Below are 12,509 nucleotides of genomic sequence, written 5' to 3'. Positions count from 1 at the left end.
AAATTCACCAAATTTTGTAATATTGTATGCAAATGCATACACCAGGCAAAGGTTCTACATTTACCCAGGAACATATATATTAGATATATACTGTTCCCAGATTTACCTAGAGATTTCTGTGAATTACTTGATTTATATAAATTTTGATATAATGCTAAACAAGTCTCCGGTGTCAGAGCAACCAACAATCATTCAACCAATCCAGCTTCCACCACATCAGACATCAGTATGCCCAGCTCCCCCCCCCCCCTCCCTTTGTGGAAAAAATTGTGGTTGAATATATAGGGAATCACGGAAGCATGAATGTAGCCCTATAAGGCAGTCAGTGACCCCCCCCCCCCCCCCCCCCCCCCCCCCATTTATGTTGAATAGGTGCAATTTGGGTACTGTGACGTTATATTTCTTGGTAAAACTATGTACATGTTATGCAGTATTTTAGGTGTAATACCACCAAATCATAGCAAGTCACATCCGGTTGCATACGAAAATAGGTTGAAAAAAAATATTCCTTGAATTTGACAGTTGTAGGTAATTATATATAATCCTACATTTCATTACAGTAAAACATTTCTGGGTCATAAACATATATCTTGGGTATTTCAAAGCACCATTATTTTTTTATTTGGGGTTTCTATAGAATATTTGGGAAACTTGAGGTTACATGGTTACTAAAGCTTAATTGTACACAGGTTAAAAAGAGGTGAAAATTTGATTGGTTAACTTCCAGTGATGGTTATTTTCTTATATGCAATGAAATGTTATGTGAAATTTTTTCTATAGTACTGCGACTCTTTTCACAAAAAATCTTACGATTAAAATTTATCGTAAGTTATACTGAAATGTTCATGACTTACGACTATTTTTACTCGTAAGATTTTTTGTGAAAAGAGCCCCTGGACAGGATAAAACTTGACTCATACCAAGTATTTCTTTATTGGCACTGGCTACGGTTACATCGAAATGTAACAATAATGAAAAAGTTATTGTTACATTGGAGACTAATTGCCGGAATGCACGGTTGGGTAAGGAACAGATTAATTATGAATGTAACAATAATATTTGTGTCTACGGTTACATTGTGTTATTGTTCCCTTTATGCACTTCAATGTACATGTATGCACGGACTAGTAATCTGTATTTTAAATTAGCACTTGAAACTTTTATTTGAATTTTACAATATTGCTTATAATCTGTTTTAATTTTTATTTACAATGGCGGTTGCTACACATCAAGTATTTTGTTTTGGGACCATGTTTCTGTCCAACACGTTTTTGGTGAAACCTCTCTACAATAGGCAGTCATTACAAACAAGTGGTGCAGCAATGTACAAGTCAGTTTTGCAGACTTTAAAATTACACTCTGTAATATCCCTTTTTGAAGTTATAGAAACTTTCCGAGGTGCAATTTTTTTTTTACTTTTGCGATGTTTAGATTTTTGTCCAATATTTTTGTTTGAAACGTGTGGTTGTTCCATGTTGACTTTTCATATAACTGATTAAAAATTTTTAAAAATCAATATAACTTAAAACTAAGTAAATGTGGATAGTGTCCACATGTGGACACAGATGATGCACCCGCTTGCATATCATATAGTTATAAAGGGACATAACTGAAGAACGACAAAAATGACGCTACCCAAATTTGAACTTGATCTGAGTTTTGTGGTAATAAGCATTGTGTGTAATTCACATAACATTTGGTTGAGGCTAACTTAAGTAGAGAACAGAAACTAAAAATTCAGCAATTTTTCTATCTGTAAACACGCATAACTCTAGAACGTTTGTGTATAAGTTTTATAACATTTGGTTGAGACAAACTTAAGTTATAGAACGGAAACGAAAAAATTCAGCAATTTTTATGTTTATAAAGGGACATAACTCAAGAATGGTAAAAGTGTCGCCACCAAATTTCGTACTTAATCTGTATTATGTAGTAATAAGCATTGTGTATAAATTTCATAACATTTGGTTGAGGCAAACTAAAGTTTGAAATCGGAAACAAAAAAATTGTACTTGATCTTAGTTTTGTGGTAATGAATATTGTGTATAGGTTTCATAATGTATGGTTGGGGCAAACTTAAGTTACAGAATGGAAACTAAAAATTTTGCAATCTTTCGATTTATAAAGGGGCATAACTCAATAATGGTTAAAGTGACACTACCCAAATTCAACTTGATCTAATTGTGTTTTATCAGTGGAAGTCAAAATTAAACATTGCATTGTATAGAGCATTGATTGTAGTTGATTCAACTATAATCATGGACAAAGGAAGATAACTCCAATTTTAAAAATTACTTGATATTTTAGAAGAAAATAAAAATTTTGTAATTTTTCCATTTATAAAGCGGCATAACTCTAGAACAGTTAAAGTGACGCCACCAAAATTCAAACTAGATCTGTGTTTTATGGTAAGAAGCATTGTGTATAAGTTTCATAACATTTGGTAAAGGCAAACTCAAGTTAGGGAACGGAAACCAATTTTGGGACGTACGTACATACGTACGTTCAGACGGACAAGGGTAAAACTTAATAGCGGCGGGGGCATAAAAACTGATAATTATAATAATAATAATTATAATAATAATATCATCATTATTATTTTCATTATCAAGTACATATTGAAGAATTAAGCAACAAAACTATAGAAGATTTTAAAATGTTTAATTACAATAACATGCAAAATGTAACCGTAGGCACGAATATTATTGTTACATTCGTAATTAATCAGTTCCCTACCCAAACCTGCATTCTGGTATAATCAGTCTCCAATGTAACAATAACTTTTTTATTATTGTAACATTTCAATGTAACGGTAGCCAGTGCCTTCTTTATTTAAAACATTTTTAGATAAATTCTGCACATTTTTTTGAAAAGTGCAAATTTAACAAAGACTAATAGGGAAAAATCAATGGTGGTATTACACCTTTTAACTATTTAGAATATTATCGAAAGAGCTAGCAGATATAGAAAAATCTGCTCTTTGAAGTCGTCAACTAGTACCAGTCAGGGCTGCCAAGTCTCACGCTTACGCTTTTAGCGTGAGACTCACGCATTTTCATGCTTATTTGGCGGCATTTTCCTTTGATCTATTGTATTTTTTCTTTGATCTTTACGATTTTGGCCAAATCTCACACATTTGCATTATTAAAAGTTGGCAGAACTGGTACCTTCCTCAATGAATGGTCCGTGTCTTAGTCATGGGTACTCATGGAGAATGACTTTGGTAATTATGTATAAACAATGACTTTGCAATCTTTGAAGCAGCTGTCCATAGTTTTCTTTTGCTCAGTGAAGAAAGTGAAAGAAAAACGCTTGAAAGTAAATTTCGAGTTACTTCCCTTGTCTAATATTTTCCCGGCGCAGTTGGTATATAAGTTTCAAATAGGGAACATTTGACCTATTCGAGTATGCCGATGAGAGCGCACTTGAAAACTTTTTGCAGAGGGAATCCATCAAAATCTTTGAAATTTTATTTTCAAATTGATTTCATGGATAAATCTTATTATCCTTTAATTAGTTATATTGTCAAGTTATATATTTTATGCAGTTTAACTTTTGGATTATATTTGTATGTTGAGGAAAGTTTCTGCAGATATTTTCAGGTTTGTTTCAGCAAGGATTTGTATAGTCTAACTGTACAAATCCTTGGTTTCAGACATGTGCTCATCAGATGGTAAACTGGAATCCCCTTGTATTTAACATTTCGCTCAAACTATGAACAAAGTGTAGTAGTCAGTCGAGAACCAGCTTATTATAAGGTTCATGTATCTGTATCTGTATTTGTATAAAACTGGAAATGAACTCAAATATTGCTGAGTAAAACCAAGGAACTGTATATTTTAATTATACAATTCCTTGTTACTAGTATACAATTCCTTGGTAAAACTTATCCAGGAAGTGTGTGTGTGCCACTGATGTAACTAGTCGCATGATATAACTGCCTTAAAACTTTCCACAGTTTTACAGTTCACTGCAGTATTTGGTAGTAAGTTCCAATCAATGATAGTTTGTGGAAAAAAAGAATGTTTATAAATGTCAGTATTTGCTGATAAAAGTTTTATTTGTTTAACGTTTGAAGTTCTGGATGGTCTAGTATTAAATTCTATGTGATCACGGTTCAGTGGGGATGGCTACCAGGTCGTTCACTATTTTGTACAGTAGTACCAGACGTTGTTCTTGTCTTCTTTCTACAAGAGGTTACCATCAAAGGTCCTTCATCATGGAGGTGACACTACTAGTACGCCTATAGTCTTTACAAACGAACCTAGCTGCTCTTCGTTGTATGCTCTCTATGCGGTTAATGTCCGAGTTTTTGTAGATATGGGTCCCATACAGTGCCTGAGTAATCCAAGACTGAGCGAACAAGAGAGATGTAGGCGGTTTCCTTAAAATGTGTGTTGCAGTGTTTAAGGTTCCTTCTAATAAATCCCAGTGTAGAATTAGCTTTGTTGCAGAATTTGTTAATGTGAGATGACCATTTCAAATTATCGCTAATGATTACACCTAAGTATATGGATTTTCACTGACTTGCTCTAAGACGTGATTACTTAGTGAATAGCTGTATGCAAGGAATTGTATATTTAAATATACAATTCCTTGCTGTATGTAAGCGGGGACCTGCTACGGTGAATTGACATGACATATAGCATTTTCTGGCATTAAAACGCATACCCCAGTTGTCTAATGAGTCTAGGTCCTTCTGTATTTGAAGTTGGTCCTGTGGTGTGTTGATGGTATTATACAGGAAGCAGTCGTCGGCAAACAGACGTACTTGTGATTTTTCACAGAGCGGCAAGTCATTAATATGACATAAAAAAAAAGAAGGGGACCGAGGACAGTTCCTTGGGGCACCCCTGAGTCGACGGATCAAGATGAAGAAAATTCTCCTTCGACAATAACTCGTTCGTGGCGTTGCATTAGGAATGATTTAATCCATGCATTTATATTAGAATACCATCAATTCCATAGTTCTTTAATTTGTGTAAGAGTTTTCGATGAGGCACCGTGTCGAATGCCTTACTAAAGTCCAGTATGGTTAAATCAATTTGCTTCTTGGCATCAAAAGATTTCATGATGTCATGCATAGTAATAAGAAGTTGACTTTCGCATGAATGGCCACTACGGAAGCCGTGTTGAAGTGAGGTAAGTATATTGTGTGCTTCCAGGTGTTTCAGGATATGCTTGCAAACTATGTGTTCAAGGAATTTGCAGCAAACACAGGTGAGTGATACAGATCGGTAATTTGCCGCTGTATGTCTATCTCCTTTTTTAAATATTGGACTGATGTTAGCGTTTCTCCAGTCAGATGGAAGTGTACCTGAGTCTAGACTATGCTGGAATATGTGACTCACTACTGGTGCTAATTCAATTGAGCATAGTTTTAATACTTTGTGTGTGATGCCGTCTGGTCCACTAGCTTTGTTTATGTTTAAGTTTCTCGATAGTTTTTCTACTCCTTGTACTTCGATGTTAATGTTGTTCATACTTGGGTATTTTGATTCATGGGTCTTTGGTAGTTGGTCTGATGCGTTTTCCTTGGTGAAGACTGACTTAAATTGCTCGTTAATTTAAGTAATTCTGCCTTAGATTTGCTGTCCTGATGTAAAATTCCTTTTTTTTTTAATTCCAGCTACACCTATGTTGTCAGTACGTTTAGACTTTATGTATTGCCAAAAAAGTTTACTATTACCTTCCTCCAAAGCTGCGTCTAGTATTAAGTTGACATACTGCCAGTGAGCTTGTCGTACAGCTTTCTGTGTAGCTCTTTTATGTTGTTTAAATTTTGTCCAGTCTTCGGGCTTTCCTGTCTGTTTAGCTTTCTGAAACAGTTTGTGTTTTCTCCTAATTTTCTTTTTTACGCTGTTTGATAGCCAGGGTAGACTATGTCTCTTATTTGTTATTTTCCTTGGTACATTAAGATTGACAGAGGCGTTACTATTGATGATGTCTGAGCCCAATTTTATAATGTCAGCTTTGATCCTCCTCCCATTTTGCTTTCTTGTAGACGTATATTTCTCTTGGTTTTGGTTTATTATATTGTGGTTTTAAGTCTGTATCAAGAACAATCATGTTGTGATCTGATATTCCAGGTAGTGTGTTACATAACTTTACAAGACTTTGATGGTTTGTAAGAAATAAGCCAAGGATGTTGTTTTCCCGGCTTCAGGTTTTAGTTGGACCCTTCGTCTAAAATGGCTGCATTTTTACCTCAAAATTTACTCTGAGTACAGACAAACCTGTACATCTTGAAAAGTTTTAAGGCATAGCATGCCCCAGATAAATAAAATTCAAATATATTTTATGTTTTATAAAATTTAAAACTTAACTGGATTTTGCAGAACAAATTTTGAGGTGAAAATGCAGCCATTTTAGAGGAAGGGTCCACATGAACCTTAATCAGATGAGATACATTAGTAGTTGAAACTATCAGACCAATCTTTTAGCTGTTCCCGTAATGGATCTGCTGTTCTTTCCGAGATCCTTTGTCGTAGGATCATTTACATTTTTCGACTTTCCTCTACCAGGAATACAGCTTGACATTTAGCGGTATCGGTTTGGAATCATGGGCAAATATGTTCTAATCGGTTGCGATGACATTTCTGTTGCATCTGGGTGTCTGGCCTTAATTGTCTCTTATCATATATGTATATTTTGCACTTTTTATATTTTGAGGATGAGCGAATCAGGTGAGTGAGTGTGTTCGTATATTTGTATATTTTCATGTTTTCACGGGGGAAAGTTAACTTTCTGTTAGTGAGTCCTCTCACGGCCAGGCTGGGGAACTGGGTAGGTAAGTACTTACATTAAATATGTGATGATATAGTGCGCTAGATGTCATCCTTTACACTTTATCTCCCAATGGTGCTCCTTATGGGAAGTGACTTATTCGTAAGATACATCATGAGAATAGATTAGAATATTCAAGGTTTATTTCCCAAATTAGAGGTCCCATAAAGGGAATAAAAATCAGTTACATAATTGATAATTACAAAAATAAACAACACAGTGTACAATTATATTTAATATATAATATAAGCATCGGTCAAGAATCAGAGCCATCAACCACATAAATTATGAACGCACAATTAAATAATCATAGTAAAACTACATTATATGCATTCGTTATAAAAATATATTTACTAGCATCACTATTCAGCCCTGATCTCTTTAAACATTCACCAATATAACAGCCCATTTTTTCCCAAAAGAGATATATTTAGTCAGTGTATCAAGAGCTATAAAAAATTTGGCGATTTATTCAAGTTTTTGATAATGTTAATGGTGCTGAACTATGGTAACGGCGTCGGTGCTGAAGTTGATCTGTTCTTTTATTTGACGAAAATGTCATGCCTGGTGTTCGAACATACGTTTGTTCAGTATTTTGTGAAGAACATGTATACAGCAGGTGATAGTATTAAGTTGACCTTTTTAAGTTAGATGAATTTGGCTATTTTGTTTTGGCCCTATTAATTCATATAGCTCTCAATGATAGAAAAATATTTACGCTTCTCTGGCTTTTAAGTGTTTAGGGTTGAGCGTTCCTGGTGAAGGTAAACGAAGAAAAGCGCTTCGGACACACGAAATTTATAAAGTATTTTTTTTTCATTTAAAAAATCACCTGATAATTTTTTTTCGATTAACAACTCTACAATCAATTTATTCTTGAGAAATAGCTTTTCAAGTTGACAACACAGTTGTTACGTTTGGAAGACGGGTTTTTATATATAAGAAAAAAAAACAATCGACATTCCCATGAGAACCAACTGTGCTCCTCTTTCCAATTTGTTTCTTTATTTGCATGATGCTGAATTTATACAGAAGCTTCTTAGAGAGAACAAAAAAAGAAGCTTGCATTAGCCTAGATGATGTCCTGTGGATGAATAATTCAAAGTTTGGTGACTATGTTAAACATATAGAACTTAAAATAAAGAATACAATTGAAGCCATAAAAGTGACGAAATTTACTTTTTAATCAAATGCTATCATATTATATATTTGTTCATTTTCTGTCAAACTTCACTGCCTACAGTGAATATTCTACTCAGACTACTTTTGTTTAAAACAATTTAGTATGTGGCTTGCATTTTTATATTTTATAGATGGTCACCATATATATATATGAAAATGAATTATTTCATGCTTCCATTAACGAAATTTTCCCGTAAAAAGGGTGTGAAATATTTTTATAAAGTTTTGATTTTTTGTCGATTGATTGGTTTACCCAACATCTCCGTTTAAACATATTCTAAAATCACTGGTTTGGACATTTGTATCTAAAACAAAGGACAATTAGATTCAAAATCAATACAATGAAATCAACATGACAAAAACTCTAATAAGATTTTAAAAGAGAGGCTAAAGATACCAAAGGTATATTGAAACTCATCAGTTGAAAACAAGCTGACAATGCCATTTCATAAGACGTAAAACGTCGATAAAACAAACAGAACATAACAGAACATAACACACAACATAGAAAACTAAAGACAAGGCAAGACGAACCATACCTAAAACCGGGGGTGAACTCGTGTGCTCAAGAAGGGTAGGCATATCCTGTTCCAAATGTGGCACCCGTCGTGTTTCTCATGTAAGAAAAATCATTGATGAAACTAGTTCGATAGGTCAAATTCGAGGAAAAGAGGCTTGAATTGTGGTTACAACAATAAAATATGTGCGTCGTCATCTGTGAAACAGTCACCCAACTCGTGATAGCGGATTTATATATGAGCAACACATTGAGTGCCACATGTGGAAAAGGATCTGCTTACCCTTCCGAAGCATCCATTTCTTTTTTTTTTGCCACGGCGTTGTTGTTTTAATAGCTTCATTCTAAGTAGCAACCTCATTAAAGGAAATTATTGATGGGAAATGTAAGTACTGAAATATCGTATCAAATGAGAGATATATCCTCATGCATGCACCTGTCAGTCAGGAACCTGATGTTCAGTGGTTGTCGTTTGTTGATGTGGTTCATAATTATTTCTCGGTTTTATATAAATTAGACTGTTGGTTTTGTTGTTTAAATGGTTTTACACTAGTCATTTTGGGACCCGTTATAGCTTGCTGTTCCGTGTGAGGCAAGACTCCGTATTGAAGGCCGTACTTTGACCTGTAATGGTTTACTTTTACAAATTGTGACTTGGATGGAGAATTGTCTCATTGCCACTCCTACCACATCTTCTTATATCTATCATATGCAGTTTCTACTGGAATGTTGCTACATAGAAATGGAAAGTTCACAACTTGGAAACTGAAATCATCTCTATATAGTAAAGTTTTGTTCTCAACCGACCAAGTATGTTGCTATTGATGAATTTCGAGTGACTGAAAAGGTATCCTTTTCACGATAACGCGTGAGCTTCCAGGGGTCTCGTCCCCTAACCGGAGGTCCTCTGCCTTGGGTCAGCTGGAGCCTTTGAACCCCTCACCAAGGTTAGGACGTACACTTAAAAGTGGCCTTATTACGCCATTGGTGGTATGATTGCCTATGAGACAACTCTTCACAAGAGACCAAATTACACAGAAATTAACAGCTATAGGTCACCGTACGGCCTTCAATAATGTATATAACAATAATATTTAGCTTGCATTTAATTTACTGATAGCGAAATCAATATTAATACCAATAAAAACAATATTAAAAGATCTAATTACAGTGTTGAATTGGTAACCTTTTAGAATTTTTTATTTAAAGGATCGATAAGTTTACCAGGATCGTTTCTAAATTTCTGGGCACGTTAACAACATCTCTGTAAAAATGAGGGTGTGTTATCCCGTTTGTACAGGTACAACCAAACTTCAAAACCGAATCTTTATATCTGTGGAAGAATTTAGTAATGGTTTTAATTAATTTGTGGTAACGAAATCCCTGACTAAAAAATTTACCAGTAATACATAGATTACGTTCATTAATGTCAAAACGTCACAACAGACACGATTATAGCGAACGAGTTGTGAAATATAAACACCGTAAGATAGTGACAAAGGAACATCACCATCCAAAAAGGGAAAATTAACAACATGGAACAAAAAATCGTCTCTCTAGTCGTAAATTTTCGTGTGGAGTTTCCCTTGTAAAACTTAAACATCTAAATATAGGAAAGGACAGTAACTGTTATTACCGTTTACATTTGATTTTTTTAAAGTTAATTCCTTTGGGTAAATTTCGGTAGTATATTTAGAAACTTCTTGATTATTTAACGAAAAAATATAATCAAGATAACGGTAAGTGTTGTTGAATTTATCAATTAAATGCAATTTAGACGGGTCTTTACTGAGTTTGGTCATAAACTGTGATTCATAACAGTACAAAAACAAGTCTGCTATTAAAGGAGCGCAATTAGTGCCCATAGGAATACCTATACACCCTGTCGATAAACTTTGTTGCCGAAACGTATATAAATATTACCAAGGAGAAAAATATCAGCTTCAATCATCTCATCACACCTCCAGTAAGTATATCTAGTATATTTACCTTTCTCATAAGAGAAGATGGCTTTAAATGAGTTGCAGCAAATATATTTGCATTCAGATTTATCAAAAGACCATTTTATATTTGAATAGGAAAACATTTTTTTTATGAGATTGTGTGGAAGTGTAGTGTAAAGAGTTGAAAAGTCAAAACTTTCAACAGAATCAAAATGACCATCAAAAGCATGTAGTTTATCTAAAACATCCAAAGAATTTTTGACACTCAAAAATAGTTAATTCCACTATTTTCATATATTTTATTAAAAAAGTTTATGAAAAGATCTCTGATATTAGTTAAAGAACTAGTTAAAAGCACTGAACGATCAGTTGTAGAACACTTACTAGAGGCCGAGATGAAACGATATTTATCTGGTTTTTAAGCTAAATTCCAATCCCTATTTGGTCCTCTGAAAAGTGCTTATAGCATGTACATGTATAATGGAGTCCCTTCAAAATGCTGTGAATTAAGTAATTAAAATGTTTAATTATTAGTTTTTTTTAAATGTAATGGTCAACTGCATGGACAGACTGTATGAGTATATATATTATTATTTCAGCGAAAACTGATAAAGATCAAGGAGGAGGCAATAATGAAAGATCCAGGAAGTACAATACAACATATATAGATATTAATATAAGATTTCAAGTTCCACAAGACTATTTTTTATTGAAAGCATTGAGAAAATTATATTTTCTTATTTAAAATATTAATTTTGAGTAAAACTTTGTATTTCTCCTTTATTTTTAATATATATATAATATAAGTTAGGTGGCAGAAACCAGTTATTTTACAATAAATCTTTAGAATTTCATGGATTTATGATTTTATTTTCTTGAAAATTCATTCAAGCTTATATACAAATAAAATGTATGGATTCAAGTAACTAAGATGTGTGCGTGCTTATGTGAATATATAGAAAACCTTTAAATTTGGGTGTCTGTCCAGCATGGATATTTTAAAATTTATAAATGCATTACATAAAACTGAAGTTTTTCCCCACTTTGATTGGATGCCGTCAAGTGAGGAGACCACAATTTTGACTTCTGATTGGACCCATTTGTGAAGGAAATCCCCAATCTGTGTATGCAACTACTTACTTGTGTAGTACAATAGCCTAGAATTTACATTCATTTATTTTTTCAGTCCACATGATGCAATTATATACCTCAATGCTTAACTATAACCAAATTTCTTTACGTGGGACACATGTTCTGGTACACCAAAACTGGTACCTGCCACCTTAACGAATTAATCTAACGATAAAACGAAAGTAGAAAAATTAAAAAAATTAAATATTCTTTTATCTAGAATAAATCAAAGTTTTAGATTAATTCTATTTTGTATGAAATGTAACTCAGAAACATTACCTTCTGTTGAAAAAAACTGAACTATCCATTCCTGATGTTTGAAATCATAGTTTGCTGTCCGAGTTGCTCTGGTTCCTCTCCAGGCGTTAGTAAAAATCTGCCTTATATCATTAAAAGCAGTTTCTCTGTTGAAACCTTTGACCAGAATACACTTTTCACATATTTTCTGTCGTAATTCAGCATTGCTCATCTTAGCTTCAGGACTAACATCAAATCAGGCCAGACCAAGGTGCGCACTTCATACTTTCACTTTCGTTTTTATACACTAACTATATAATATAAATGACTTGGAGAAAGTGATACTGGAAGTCGGAGAAAAACTGAGATTTCAAAAATATTCTGATAGTAAAATCGGATTTATATGTGCAATGCCTTTTCTTTTCCAAGTAATAAAAATTCTTGAAAGTGTTTTATAAGATGTGAAATAACTAAATGCATACAGAAAAAAGTTAAATCACAAAAATACTGAACTCCGAGGAAAATTCAAAACGGAAAGTCCCTAGTAATCAAATGGCAAAATCAAAAGCACAAACACATCGAACGAATGGACAACGACTTGTTTTATAATATTAAATTAAAGGCTTGTTGTGTCCCTCTCATTGCAGACTTGTGTCTCTATTGTTATGATTCATCTTTGATCGGCATATACCCAAATAAACATCACTAAATAG

General features: G+C 33.7%; 1 protein-coding gene across 11 annotated transcripts in view; it reads right to left on the bottom strand.

Moving 5' to 3' along the window:
• The window catches only part of LOC127725529 (protein mono-ADP-ribosyltransferase PARP14-like), a 54,717-nt gene extending 42,635 nt beyond the window's left edge, over positions 1–12,082 (bottom strand). For all 11 annotated transcript variants that reach the window (XM_052232567.1, XM_052232566.1, XM_052232571.1 and 8 more), the window contains exon 1: positions 11,839–12,082. In XM_052232567.1, the coding sequence (XP_052088527.1) occupies positions 11,839–12,028 (190 nt within the window). In that variant the 5' untranslated portion in view covers positions 12,029–12,082. The remainder of the gene's footprint in view (positions 1–11,838) is intronic.
• Between the last annotated feature and the right edge of the window lie 427 nt (positions 12,083–12,509).

This window comes from Mytilus californianus, unplaced genomic scaffold, assembly GCF_021869535.1.
Source record: "Mytilus californianus isolate M0D057914Y unplaced genomic scaffold, xbMytCali1.0.p SCAF_15, whole genome shotgun sequence".
Classification (NCBI taxonomy): Eukaryota; Metazoa; Mollusca; class Bivalvia; order Mytilida; family Mytilidae; genus Mytilus; species Mytilus californianus.
Note: the sequence above shows the minus strand (reverse complement) of the source record. Positions and strands in the feature narration are given on the sequence as shown.